Raw genomic sequence first — 13,916 nt, forward strand, 5'->3', positions numbered from 1 at the left:
GGTCTTTGTCTGAACAGGGATCCACAATTGGAGGGCCGTGCATAGGTGCACTTTAAAAATTACTTTTCCTGTTTCAAAATGAGATTGGTTTTGAGCCCCGAGCTCCTCCATAGGCTATCTAAAATTAGAACCCCGTTGACAAGGCAATCTTTGTCAGGGGCCTACGGCTTGCACCAGGGAAGCAGGGAAATGTCAACAGTATATTTTCTGTGTCAATTTTGAGTTTTTTAGGAGGCCTGGGCAAATGGCAACTTACAGCAAATTTGCGCTATTTCCAAAGCTTTTAGAATCCAGCCCCTCGGCGGCCATGTGATTAAAGTGTCAGGTTTATAAGGAGCTGCCCCTGTGGTTGGGAGAGCGGCCTCTGCCCTCCCTCCCACAGGCGTATCCCAGCGGGAGCTGTACAGGGAGGGCCTTTCCGCTCAGAGCAGCGGTGGAATCAGCTCCTCCGCTGTCTGGGATCCTGCAGTCAGCCTAGCTCTCCCCATTCCTTTTGTGAGCTCTGTGGTCCCAGGGCTGAGCACTCAGGCCTTCCCATGGGAGTCAGTGGGTTCAACGGTTTGCCTGAAGGTGAGGACGCAGACTCCAGTTACTGGGTGTGGACGTGCCACGCACCCGAACCAAGTGTGTGAGGAAAATCATGCCTCCTGTGCAAGAAGCCCCCCACGCTGCCTGTGACCTCCACGCAGCCGAGTGCTAGCCTGTTGTGCAGGTGTGCGGGACACACCCTCCCAAAGACACCAGCTGTCCTCGGCGGAGCAGGGTGTGCCTAGGCCCGGCTCAGTGCCTCTGGGAGCCTCTGTGTCCGCCTCAGCCCACGGACATTATTGACCGTGTTCCCATCGTTGCAAGGGCCGTGGAGGGACGAGATGAAGCTTAGCCCAGAGCACCTGATAATCGGCACTGTCACTTCTGCAGGGCTTGGGCCACCGTGTCTTTCACAGTCAGGTATCCACAGCCCCACAGGCCTTTCTCTCCTGCCTCCCACCATGTCCGCTGCCCAACGCTGGGCCTTTGCACCCTCACCTGGAAGGCCCGTCTGCGACGGCAGTCTCCTGGTCTGCCTGCTAGCCTGGTCTGGCGTCCCAGGCAGGGGTTTTGCTTTCCGGCCCCTTCCTCACCCAGAACATGGTTGTGCTCATGGCCGAGCTGAGTCCTGAAGGGCAGAGGCTATGGCTGTCTTCAGAGCCCGGTGCTGGGCCGGGGCTGACCAGAATTGGTGGGTGACGGGCTCCTCGGACAACGGGCTTGGCACCTGGCTGTCCCCTTCCCCGATGCCTCTATCCCCACCGGGTGCAGCCAGGGTGGTGTCCCCTGAGCTGGGCTGCTGCCTTCCCCCTGCTCCTCGCAGACGTGTCTCAGAGCTTCTGAAACAGATAAAGCTGGGCTCCCAACCCCATCTTACAGACAAGGAAGGGTGAGAAGCTTGCCCCAGGTCACTGCTGTGGACTGAATGGTGACCCCCAAAACATATGTCTACATCCTAACTCGTCAGAACCTGTGAATGGGGCCTTGTTTGGAAATAGGATCTTTGCAGGTGTAATTAAGGTCAGGATCTCCAGATGATATTATCTAGGGCTAGGGAAGGTCCTAAATCCAGTGACAAGTGTCCTTAGAAGACAGAGACACAGAGGGGAGGCTGTGAGGGCTGAGGCAGAAATCGCAGTGGTGCAGCCACAAGCCAAGGGGCGCCGGGAGGTGCTCGGGAGGTGCTCGGGAGGAGGCTCCCTCGAGAGTGGAAGGGTCGTCCCCGGAGCCTGCAGAGGAAGCGTGGCTCGCCCACATGGTGATTTTGGATTTTGAGCCTCCAGAACCGAGAGAGAGTTTACTGTTATTGTTTTAAGCCACCAGTTGTGGTCATTTGTTATGACAGGTAGGAAACTAACCCAGTCCTGGAGAAGACCTGAGGTCTGCAGATAGCAAACCTGCCATCTCCCCTTCCCAAAGGTGACCCCCTACTTCTCCTCAAAGATTTCCAGAGCAGCTGGAGGGAGCAGCTCTCCTTGGAAGACCCCATTTCTTGGTGGCAGTCTGGCTGGGACCCAGGGCCAGCTGATAATCCTGGTGACGGTAGGAGCTGTCCACCAGGAAGTGGTGGCCTGGGCCTGGACCTCAGCCATCTTACATGGCCACATCTAAGCCATGACCTTGTCCCCCAGGTCCGAGCCATGCGGCTGTCCTTCGTGGGGGAGCTGGGCTGGGAGCTGCACATTCCAAAGGCGTCCTGCGTGCCTGTGTACAGGGCTGTGATGGCTGCGGGTGCCAAGCACGGCCTCATCAACGCAGGGTACCGCGCCATCGACTCCCTGAGCATTGAGAAAGGTGAGTGCAGGGTCTGGACAGCACGGGGCGGGGGCGGGCGGAGTGGGGGGCAGTGACGCTCGAGACACCTGGAGGCCGAGAAGCTGTTTACCTTCCCTGTGTTGTCACCGGGCTTCCTTCTTTCCACACCACGATTTCCTCCCCCACACCCCAGTGCCTGACATCCTCCATTTCCCCAAAACCTCTTGCTGCCCAGGGTCTCCGTGCAGGGCCCCAGGGACAGTGTTGGGATCTGCGACACCTACACACACCTGAACTCAGAGAGCTGAGGTGCTGCCTGACACCTGGGGGTCAGGCCCAGGCTGGGTTGGAATTGAGGGCCTTAGTTTCTCTGAGAGCTGTGAAGAATGGAGCCAGGGAGCAGGTGCTATGGCCTCTGGAAGAAGCCCAGACCCTGTCCAGAGCAAGGATGGAGGCTCAGAGCGGGCTTTGGGTGGTTCCCCAGCGTGTTGGGCACCCAGCTTGGGCGTCGGGCAGCTCCCCTGGGTGTTGGGCACCCAACTTGGGCATTGGGAAGCTCCCCCTTCATGAGCCCCTCCCTGACGCCCCCACCTGATGGTGCAGAGGGCTGTAGTGCTGATGGGCAGTCTGCTCGGGGGGGGCGGTCGCCCCAGGGAACCTTCTGGAGTTGGGGATGCCCCTGCCTCCTGCCCAGGTGACTAAGCAGCTCTGAGAGTGTGGCTAGGGGCTGGAGGGGGTGGGTTTAGGCAGCATCCTCATGCATCTCCTGAAGGGCTTATCCCCCTCAGGGTGGCACCAACCCCATGGATTCCCTTCCCACAGGCTACCGGCACTGGCACGTGGACCTGCGGCCAGATGACAGCCCCCTGGAGGCAGGTCTGGCCTTCACCTGCAAGCTCAAGTCGCCGGTGCCCTTCCTGGGGAGGGAGGCCCTGGAGCAGCAGCGGGCCGCAGGCCTCCGCCGGCGCCTGGTGTGCTTCACCATGGAGGAGTGAGTATCCTGCTGTTCCACGCCCACCCGGAAGCAACTGCCTACAGCCAGGGCAGGCAGGCGCTTCTCGGTCCCCCACTCAAAGCCTCTGGTACCAACACTTCCCATGTGCCAGCCATGCTCTTCCAGAACGCACCCAACAGCCCACTGCAGATAAGGAAATCGAGGCCAAAGAGAGAGGACATCTGGCCAGGTCACATGCTGTTAAAGGCAGAAAGGCAGAGAGAGTTTGCTCTTTTTTTTTTTTTTTTTTTTTTTTGAGACGGAGTCTCACTCTATTGCCCAGGCTGGAGTGCAGTGGCGCGATCTCGGCTCACTGCAACCTCCGCCTCCCAGGTTCAAGTGATTCTCCTGCCTCAGACTCCCAAGTAGCTGGGATTACAGGCGTGCACCACCACACCCAGCTAATTTTTGTACTTTTAGTAGAGATGGGGTTTCACCATGTTGGCCAGGCTGGTCTTGAACTCTCCTGACCTTGTGATCTGCCTGCCTCAGCCTCCCAAAGTGCTGGGATTACAAGCATGAGGATCCCAACATGCTGGGATTCAAACCAGGCCAGTGTAAGGTTGCGCACCTGGGGCCCCTCCCAGGCCAGCAGGGCCCGTGGGGAGGTAGAGAAGGCTCCACACTCTTCCAATGCAGGTCTCAAAAGAGAAAGGTGCAGCCAAGCCCAGGCCACCCCTCTGCGGCAGGTCTAGGCCGAGGGCCTTGGGAGGGTGAACCCAGGGAGCCTGACCTCCCAGTCACTGCGACACGACCTCCCATCCCGTTCTGGTTCAGTCTCCCCACAGCCCTGTGATAGGGGGAGAGGGGCTCGGCTGGGGCCGTCATCCCCACTCACGAATGGAGACCACATGGTGCCAAGGAGCAGGGGACTCACGCCCAGTCACACGGCAGAGGTGGAAGGAGAGACTCTGCCTGGGGGCGACCTGACCTCCTGCTCTCCCCACTGAGAGTGGCTTTGAGCATGCTGCTGGAGCCCGGCGCACGTGATCCCTGGGCTACTGGGAGAGTTTGGATTCCAGGAACCCGAGTCCCACTTGGGTTGCAGGGCAGTCTGAGAAGATCAGGCCCTGATCAGAGGCCTTCCTGTGGTGCCCACGGGGGTCTGAGGCACAGGTATCCGGGGAAGTGGGCGGCTTTGGGCTCTGTGGACATGGAGCTGACAGCCAGCTGCAAACACTGCCACTTCTCCCAGATTTCTGGAGCCTTCAAAAGGAGTGTCAGAGTGAGGAGGGGAGGGAGAGGGAGGATGAGGGAGAGGGAGGGTGAGGGAGGATGAGGGGAGAGGGAGGGTGAGGGAGGATGAGGGGAGAGGGAGGGTGAGGGTGAGGGAGGATGAGGGGAGAGGGAGGGTGAGGGAGGATGAGGGGAGAGGGAGGGTGAGGGAGAAGGAGGGTGAGGGGAGAGGGAGGGTGAGGGGAGAGGGAGGGTGAGGGGAGAGGGAGGGTGAGGGAGAGGGAGGGTGAGGGAGAGGGAGGGTGAGGGAGAGGGAGGGTGAGGGAGAGGGAGGGTGAGGGAGAGGGAGGGTAAGGGGAGAGGGAGGGTGAGGGAGAGGGAGGGTGAGGGAGAGGGAGGGTGAGGGAGAGGGAGGGTGAGGGAGAGGGAGGGTGAGGGAGAGGGAAGGAGAGGGAGGGTAAGGGGAGAGGGAGGGTAAGGGGAGAGGGAGGGTGAGGGAGAGGGAGGGTGAGGGAGAGGGAGGGTGAGGGAGAGGGAGGGTGAGGGAGAGGGGAGAGGGAGGGTGAGGGGAGAGGGAGGGTGAGGGGAGAGGGAGGGTGAGGGAGAGGGAGGGTGAGGGGAGAGGGAGGGTGAGGGGAGAGGGAGGGTGAGGGGAGAGGGAGGGTGAGGGGAGAGGGAGGGTGAGGGAGGCTGAGGGAGAGGGAAGGTGAGGGTGAGGGGAGAGGGAGGGTGAGGGGAGAGGGAGGGAGAGGGAGGCTGAGGGAGAATGAGGGAGAGGGAGGGTGAGGGAGAATGAGGGAGAGAGAGGGAGGCTGAGGGAGGGTGAGGGGAGAGGGAGGGAGAGGGAGGGTGAGGGACGGTGAGCAGAGCCGTGTCATCGTCATCCTGTGGCTTCTCCCTGGATGCCTGTCAGGCTCTGCCTCTTGCGTGACAGCCTGTCCAGCTCCCCGGATCAGCTCAGCTCCTGGAGAGGGGGCCCCTTGCAGGCAGGTCAGCGTCCATGGGTCCTTTCTGCTTGCCTGACCCCGACCTTCTGGCCCTCCATGAAGTACCTGCAGCCTGATGTCTGGGTTTAGGAGGGCCTGGGACGGCCCCTGTGACCCAGTGCGCTCTGCTCAGGGGTTTTCTGTCAGGCTGCATAATAGCTGCCCTGCGCCGCGGCCCTGGACTGTTGCAGTTCCAGGACAGACGCAGAGAAGATGCTGGCAGTGGAGTCACAGAGAACGGCCCTGCCACACTGCTCTGGGACTCCGGGCAGTTGGGGCCTCAGTGTCCTCACGTGGAGAACGGAAACTAGGGCGACACCGAAGATGTTTACAAAACCTCCTTCCAGCCTCATCCTAATCTGATTGACAGGTGGGACCCAAACAGTGACTCCAGGCTGAGGATTCAGGAGGTGCCCTCAACATCACCCCAGCCCTTCCATTCAGGGACCCCTTTGCATAGCTGCTGCCATGATAACCCATTGCACAGGGAGAAGTCTGCAGACTGGCAACAAAATGTTACCAGTTAGCCCTGGGTGCTGGCCTTTCTTTGATTTTAGCTTACTTTTTTTCTTTGTCTTCCTGCTTTTAATTTTTAAAACTTTTACAGTGAGCATTCATGTATTACATGTAGTAAAGTCCTTTGAATAAAGTATGTATTGTACTATAAAAAAAATGAACCTGGCCCGGCGCAGTGGCTCAAGTCTGTAATCCCAGCACTTTGGGAGGCTGAGGTGGGCAGATCACTTGAGGTCAGGAGTTCGAGACCAGCCTGGCCAACATGATGAAACCCCATCTCTATTAAAAATACAAAATTAGCCAGGCATGGTGGTGGGTGCCTGTAATCCCAGCTACTCCGGAGGCTGAGGCAGGAGAATCGTTTGAACCTGGGAGGCAGAGGTTGTAGTGAGTCTAGATTGTGCCACTGCACCAAAAAAAAAAAAAAAAAAACCAGAGTTGAACAACAATGGAAGGAAATCGGAAGCAGGGGCCCTCCCAAATATACGGGGCTTGCTTCTGGAAACAGCAAAGTCCACTCCTGGTTTTGATGTTTTCTATTCATCCCTTTTACTCACTCGAAGCCCGAGCCCTGCTGTCCAGGCCAGGTGCTGGGCTGGCTCTGGGGACCAGCGAAGTCCTAGTAGGCCAGCCCTATCTGCGTGGAGCCACGGTTGGGTGTGCATCATGCAGCCCCCCATTCTCCTCCAGGCCGCTGTGGACGCGTCCCCACCCTGCGGTTTCTGGGGCCCCAGCTTTCTCTACTGCTTCTTCCAGCAAAGTACCCATGTTTGGCCTGGAGGCCATCTGGAGGAACGGCCAAGTGGTGGGCCATGTCCGGAGGGCTGACTTTGGGTTCGCCATCGACAAGACCATCGCCTACGGTTACATCCATGACCCCAGCGGTGGGCCGGTGAGTCCCCTTCTCTGGCCCTGCTAAGGCAGATGCCGATCCCTCACCAGCTCCAAACCAGCTCCCTGCACTGCACCCTGAGTGTGCCGGGCATAGGGAGGAGGCACGGGTGTGGTCCAGAAGAGGAGGAGGGAGGAGGGAAGAGGGGGAGGAAGGAAGGAGGAGAAGGAGGGGGAAGGAAAAAGGGGAGAGAGGAAGGAGGAGGAGGAGGGAGAGGGAGGAGGGAGGGGGAAGGAGAAGGGGGAGGAAGAGGCCTCAGCAGGTGGAGGACTCCCCAGCTGTGCCTGGGCAGAGCCAAAGCTGCTCTCTGTTTTCTTTCTGGAAGAATCCGACTTTGGTGGTTCCAGGCTTTTTTTGGTTAGAAGGAGGTGCCAGCCAGCCAGGCTGATACCTTCCAGCTCCTCACACCAGAGACCCAAACCTCAAGCCACCCACAGCCCACCCTTTGCCTGGGGTGCAGGGGTGGCCCCCAGGGTGACCGACTAGAGACTCAGAGACCCATGTTCCTATCCTCCTCTCTTTCCTCACCCCCGACACCCCTGACCCCAGGCAACCCCACACCCTCCAGGTGACCCTGACCCCTGGCTGCAGGAGGCAGGAACAGGCTGGAAAGAGCAGGCACTGCCCCCAGGACCAAGTCCCAGGACAGCTCTGGGTGGCCAGGGGTGGTGGGGCAGGGGGTGGGCAGCCTCCCCAGAAGGGGAAGGGGTGGTCTCTACCTCCACCTCCTTTTCCCATCTTTCTGGAACTGCAAGTAGAGGTGCCGGTGAGGAGGGTCGCGTCTCTCCATGGGAGCCAATCTGACATTTGGCCCAAGCCCTAAGTGAGGCCGGGAGGTGCTGGCCTGGCTCCAGAGCCTTCCAGCCTGAGCCCCTGATGGACACGTAGAGGGAATTGGGGAGGGAACGAGCACTTGGGAGAAGCCATGAGGAGGGGTAGGCTGGAGACGGAGCAGCCTTAGCAAGAGCTGCAGAACATGCGCAGGCCCAGCTCGCAGGCCCAATGGGGAGGGGACACCGCCAGGCCTCGGGCAAGGCCATGGTCCTGTGGAGCTGTGGGGAAGTGGCAGCCCATGGGGCTGAGTCCGGCGGTGGAGCTGGGAGGCTGGGGACACACTTGATGCCACTAGCCTTTGGATCTGCCTTTTACTTGCTTTGTGACCTTGGATAAGGATCCTCTCTTGGAGCCTCAGTTTCCTCATTTATAAAATGTGGACACTCACCTACCATGCAGGGCTGTCATACAGGCCACTGCGCAGAGTGGGTCTTAATATGCGGGGATTGTGATGGCATGGCTCCCACGGTGGGCAGGGCCTCCTGACACAGCCCTGGGGCCACGGTCCTGGGGGCCACAGCCCTGGGGCCCAGCCAAACCGGAGTTTATGGGCTCCATGCCAGGGTGGGCTGGGGAGTGGAGGCTCCGTTGCCATTTCTTCAAAGAACAGTAATGCTCGCCTTTCTCCGGAGTCAGGGATGGGTCCATAACCAACGTGACCAGGGAAGCCGAGGTTAAACGGCATCCAGACAGGCAGCCAGGGAACCAGTCGATGCACCCAGAGCTGCCGGTGCACGTCTCCTGCCCCCTCCATCAGGGCTGTCCAGAGCATTTGCACCATGGAAATGGGCAAATGCTACAGTCACGCCCGCCTCACCCCAGAGCTGGTTGTTAAACATTTTCTAGCACCCAAGTGGGGTAACGGAGGTTTCTTCCTAAGATAGGGAAACCTGCTCATTGATGGGAAAGGCTCCAAGATGGGGAAGGCGTTTCTGCCTCATAGGTATCTGTTAGCAAGGCCAGATGCCCGCTTTGAGTTGTGCCTGCCCGTGGACATCTGAAGGCCACCAGCTCTCCATGCTGCCTGCCTGCGGGGGGCAGCTCAGAGCTCTCAGCCCTGCAGGTGCACACATGGCTCAGAAGCACCACTCCTAAAGCTCCTGTTGCAGAAAAAGCTTGGTTTGTTTTTTATTTTTTTCATCCAGTCCTGAGCTGCTAGGAACAAGAAGGAGCCCTCTGACTCCGAGAGCGGAGCCCGAGACTCCCTCCTGTGGCCCTGACCTTGGATTTAATTGCTGTAAAGGAAGAACAGCTTCCCTGAGTGGCCTAGCCTGCCCTCCTCATAGCAGCTGCAGCAAAAGTGCCAGGTGTCACCAGCTGTGCCAGGCTGGAGGTGACACCCTCTTCCTGCCTAAGAGCACCTGCACCTGGAGCTGACTGGCTCCCAGGGGCTTGCTGGGGAGCCCGAGCCAGGGTGTGGGATGGGGAGCATGCAGAGGCCAAGCTGTCTAGAAGGCTGTCCCAGCCGCCCCTGCCCCGAGGGATTCGAGCCGGATTGGCCGCCAGCCTCGGCGCTGCTCCGGCCACTGTGCTTGCCCGGGTCCGGGGAAGCCACCGTGTTTCTGCTGTTTCCCAGGCATCTGGAATTGCTGGGGTGGGAGGTGTGTTGTCCGGTGGAAGTCATATTGGCTGCCAGACCTCGGCTTTGCCGGACCCCAGATGCCCATGTCCAACTCAAGATCACATGGACACGAACTGCACCTGCTCTGGGGCAATGCCTGGGTTCAGAAAGGAGTCCCTGGCACAGGGATGAGTTTGCCTACAGGGCAGGTAGCAAGACCAAGACCCCCTCCTCCAGAGAAGCAGGCAGGCGTGAGCCCCGTACCTACCAACAGAGAGTGATCCTCATCCCCACCTCTGCTCCTAGGTCTCGCTGGACTTTGTGAAGAGCGGGGACTATGCCCTGGAGAGAATGGGGGTGACCTATGGTGCCCGGGCTCACCTGAAGTCGCCCTTCGACCCCAACAACAAGAGGGTGAAGGGAATCTACTGAGGGCTCAGACCCCATGCCCCATCCCATGCTGTCCATCCATTCTCACAGGTCCCAAATGGCCCTGAGTCCCAGGACCCTGGACCCAGCCAGAACTTGTGCCCTCCCTGTCCTTAGCCTAGGCCTAGTCCTGCGAAAACCCCCAAACCAGATACGGACAGAGACCAAGATGGCCCATCCTGTGGTCACTGACTGGAAGGCAGTCTCTAATCCACCCCAATCCTCCCAGAAAGCAAACCTGTAAGTGTCTTGGGCTCAGGGACCATGGCTTGTAGCCCTTTCCAAGCTTCTAGAAGGTGCTTAGTAAATACTTGATAAGCCCCACGTGAAAACAGGGAAGCAAATAGGCTTCATCTTTTACTCCAGGCTTGACTGATCGGTGGCGGGCTTCCCTGGGGCACTTGGCTGAAGAGCATGAGGCTGTGTCTGGGTCAGGAAAGAGAGGTGATCAACTGGCATTGTCTGCCACAGCGCACATGGAGGCCTGGGACCAAGGCCATTCTTCAGGATGGTGCCTCTCGGCTCTCAGGTCGGAACAGGAGCTGGAAAGCTCTTCTTACCTTGCTCGACCTCCCTGTTCTTCAGGTGGCAAAGCCTCCTGAGAGTCGGCAGCCGGGGAACACAGAGGAGCCGAAGCAGGGAGCAGGCGGGGCCTCAGATTGGTGCCCTCCTCACCCACACAGAAGTGCCAGCTCCTGCCTCAGTTTCCCCTTGAGCCCCTCGCTCACCAGGCCCAGGCAGGAGGGACGTGCTGCTGGGTAAGAGTCTGGTGGAGTCCCCCTTTCTAGGTGACCTTTGTCTTTGCTGTTGATTTGGATGCGGTTCCTGCCCATGCCCTCCTCCTTGTCTGGCCCTTGCAGGAGGACCCTCTCTTAGGCTCTGCCCTGCACGCTGCCTTGAGATGGGGTGGCTCCTCTGCCCACCTTCTCTTCCCCCCGATAACTGCCTGTGTGTCAGAAGCAGCTCTGCCTCTCCTGCCTGGGAGGGGTGTGCATCTCTGTCCATCCCACGTGCTCAGTCCCCTCCCTTGTCCCCCCGAGCCCAGGTTCAGATCAGGCCCGTCAGAGCGGCACTGCGCAGTCTTGCCAGGCATGCCCTGCAATCTGGGAAGAGCGGGAGGCAGATGCTTGAGGGTATTGTGGAGCCGGGGCCCCACAGAGCCACACACACAGCAAACGGCGATCTGGGGGCAGCAGTCCTGGCAGGCCCCAGCTGCCACTGGACGCTCCCAGGCCACGCGGCCCACTGTGTACTGAGCTCGAACAAAGCTGTGGGCAGACGTTTGGGTTACAGATGGCTATGAAAAGTGGGTTTGTTCCCCTGAGTCTGGGGAGGGGGCTGCGGCTGGAGACCAGGGTGGGGGCTGTTGGCTTTCACACGCTTCAGGCTGAAGGAACACCTGCAGCCTCCCCTTGCTCACAGGCGGGCCTGGCTTCTGGATGAGACAGCTTTGTGGGAGCCAGGGGAGGAGAGGAGGGGAGCCGGCTCCCCAGATGGCCTGGCCTGCTTCCTCCGGGTCTGCGGTTTGGCCATAGACCCCTGGATTGGGCCGGTGACCACATTCATTTCACGGCCCATCCCTGGGGGAAGGCTGAGGATGAGGGGAGGTCAGAGCCCAGGTTCCGCTCCAAATTGTTTCTCGTGGCTGCAGCTGGGGAACGCACGCAGCGGCACCACCCTGTCCCGAGGAGAGAGAACCTGGCCGCGCTCCCTGTCCCAAGGAGAGAGAACCCGGCCGCCCTCCCTGTCCGGAGGAGAGAGAACCCAGCACCCCTCCCTGTCCCCTGTGTGCTTCCCCCGCCCCTGTGGAGCGAGAACCTGGCCCCTCGGGGAGGGCACTGGGCATTGATGTGAGCGCAGCCTCCACAACTCACCTCCCAAGCTCATCACCTGTGGGCTCCATCCCTGGGCTGCCAGAGGTCCTGGCCCCGCCATGGCTCCGAAGTGCACCGCCCGGGGACCACATCACAAAAGACCCACCTTCCCAGACCCCGAGCCAGGTCTTCCAGACCTCGACTTTAAAAACACCGTTTCGTAGCTATTTTTAAATTTTTTTTCTGGAAATATTGATACCATGACGCTCACTGTGGCTGAGTACTGCCTCTCAGGAATTCTGAGCAAACTGTTTTGAAAGTGCCTACACTGGCCGGGCGCAGTGGCTGACGCCTGTAATCCCAGCACTTTGGGAGGCCGAGGGGGACGGATCACCTGAGGTTGGGAGTTTGAGACCAGCCTGACCAATATGGTGAAATCTCATCTCTACTAAAAACACAAAATTAGCTGGGCGTGGTGAAACACGCCTGTAATCCCAGATACTTGGGAGGCTGAGGTGGGAGAATTGCTTGAACCCAGGAGGCGGAGGTTGTGGTGAGCCGAGATTATGCCATTGCACTCCAGCCTGGGCAACAAGAGGGAAACGCTATCTCAAAAACAAAAAAAAAGAAAGTGCCTACATCGTCACCGGCAGAGCGCTATACCACACGGTGCAGTGAAACAGCCTTGGGCCATGTGAAAAGTTGGGGGTGTGAATGGGACACAGAAAGGTTCCATTTTGTATTTTTTTTTTTTTTTTTTTTTGAGACAGGGTTTTACTCCGTTGCCCAAGCTGGAGTACAGTGGTGTGATCTCAGCTCACTACAACCTCCACCTCCCAGGTCAAGCAATTCTCCCACCTCAGCCTCCCAAATAGCTAGGATTACAAACGCGCACCACCACAGCCTGGCTAATTTTTGTATCTTTAGTAGAGACGGGGTTTCACCATATTGGCCAGGCTGGTCTCGAACTACCGACCTCAGGTGATCCGCCTGCCTCAGTCTCCCAAAATGCTGGGATTACAGGCGTGAGCCACCGCGCCCAGCCCTAATTGTATTTTTTGTAGAGACAGGATTTCACTATGTTGCCCAGGCTGGTCTTGAACTCTTGGGCTCAAGTGATCCTCGCATCTCAGCCTCCCAAAGTGCTGGGATTACAGGCATGAGCCACAGCACCCGACCTTGTATCATTTTAATTAATTTAAAATTAATCGTAAGTAGCCACATGAGGCTAGCAGCCACCAGACAGCACAGCCCTGGTGTGCTCTGGGACCCAGTCGGGCAGGCACCCCTATGCTGGCTGGGGTCTGGGGCCGCCCCACTTCTCTCAACACTGATGGGCATGAGCATTCCTCACCCCAGGGCTCTGAGCACCTCACAGATGGGGGGTTGTGCCACCCTAGCAGTCCCTGCCCCCTGGGAGGCTGGGGAACCCTCTCCTCAGTGGGCAGATAGGGAGACCCAAGCCTAGGGAAGGAAAGTAACTAACTAACTCAGGGTCACACAGCAGGGGCAGGAATAGCAACCTGGGCTGCTGGACTCACACCCCAATCATTCGGAAGGTGGGCAAGCCCAGAGTCCCTTTGGCTTGGGGCATGTAGGTCATTTTCAGGTAACAAAGCACTTCCCCTAAGCCTCCAAATAAGGAACTTATTTTAGATAAAATCCCCCACAAGGGTCCTGGGGAAATTCCTGTTTCCTAAGTAAGCAAACAGAGGTTGAGCGTTCAGACACTGGAGTCAGACCTGGGGACACTTCAAGCTCCCCGGCTTACTCTGGGTGACCTTGGCACCTAACTTTAGGTCTCTGAGCCTCAGTTTCCTCCTCCATCAATGAAAACAGAAACTACATGGCTTCACGAGATTGCTACGGCTGTGCATAGCCTCAGTGTGGGGCAAGTGGCAACTCTCAGCAACCACGGGGTTACGCTCATCTGGGTGTAGGAGGTGCGGGTACTGCTGGAGCAGGGTGGAGGGGACACGGCTGCTGTCTCTGCAAGAGGAAAAGGATAACCAGCCTGAGAGTGAGTGGGGGGTGAGGTGGGAGTGGGGGGTGAGGTGGGGGTGGGGTTGTCGCTGTGGCAGGTTCCAGAGCTGGCTAGGATTCCCAATCACTGCTGCTCTTGGGCCCCAGGTGAAGTACTTATCTGGGAGTCTCAGTTTCCCTGCCCGAGATCGGCAGGCTACAAGTGCCCCCTAGGTGTTTGGGCAGGACCCTGGGACCCTTCTCCGGGCTGGCAATTGGGTGTGATCGCGGGAAGAGGCTTCTTGGGCCTGCTCCGTGTCTACTGTCACCCAGGCTGTAAAGATGACAGAGGGCCGGAGCGGCTCTCCAGGCTGGGGCCTGGCATTTCACAGCACTAGCGCCCTGTGACTTATGGGCCACACGAAGCTGTGATTTATACAACGTGAGGCAGAGCTCCTGGGCTCGTGAG

The 13,916-nt window shown here is 58.8% G+C and overlaps 1 protein-coding gene across 6 annotated transcripts in view; it reads left to right on the plus strand.

Moving 5' to 3' along the window:
- SARDH (sarcosine dehydrogenase) overlaps positions 1-13,916 on the plus strand; it is an 82,909-nt gene that overhangs the window by 64,043 nt on the left and 4,950 nt on the right. For 4 of the 6 annotated variants that reach the window (XM_034929424.3, XM_003822445.5, XM_034929425.3 and 1 more), the window contains 4 exons: positions 2,160-2,322; positions 3,106-3,274; positions 6,712-6,847; positions 9,549-10,003. In XM_034929424.3, the coding sequence (XP_034785315.1) occupies positions 2,160-2,322; positions 3,106-3,274; positions 6,712-6,847; positions 9,549-9,674 (594 nt within the window). In that variant the 3' untranslated portion in view covers positions 9,675-10,003. Of the gene's footprint in view, positions 1-2,159; positions 2,323-3,105; positions 3,275-6,711; positions 6,848-9,548; positions 10,004-10,037; positions 13,495-13,916 lie in introns of those variants that run through there. The other 2 variants (XR_008626631.2, XM_034929428.2) reach the window with 2 other exon arrangements.

This window comes from Pan paniscus, chromosome 11 (assembly GCF_029289425.2).
Source record: "Pan paniscus chromosome 11, NHGRI_mPanPan1-v2.0_pri, whole genome shotgun sequence".
NCBI classification, from domain to species: domain Eukaryota; kingdom Metazoa; phylum Chordata; class Mammalia; order Primates; family Hominidae; genus Pan; species Pan paniscus.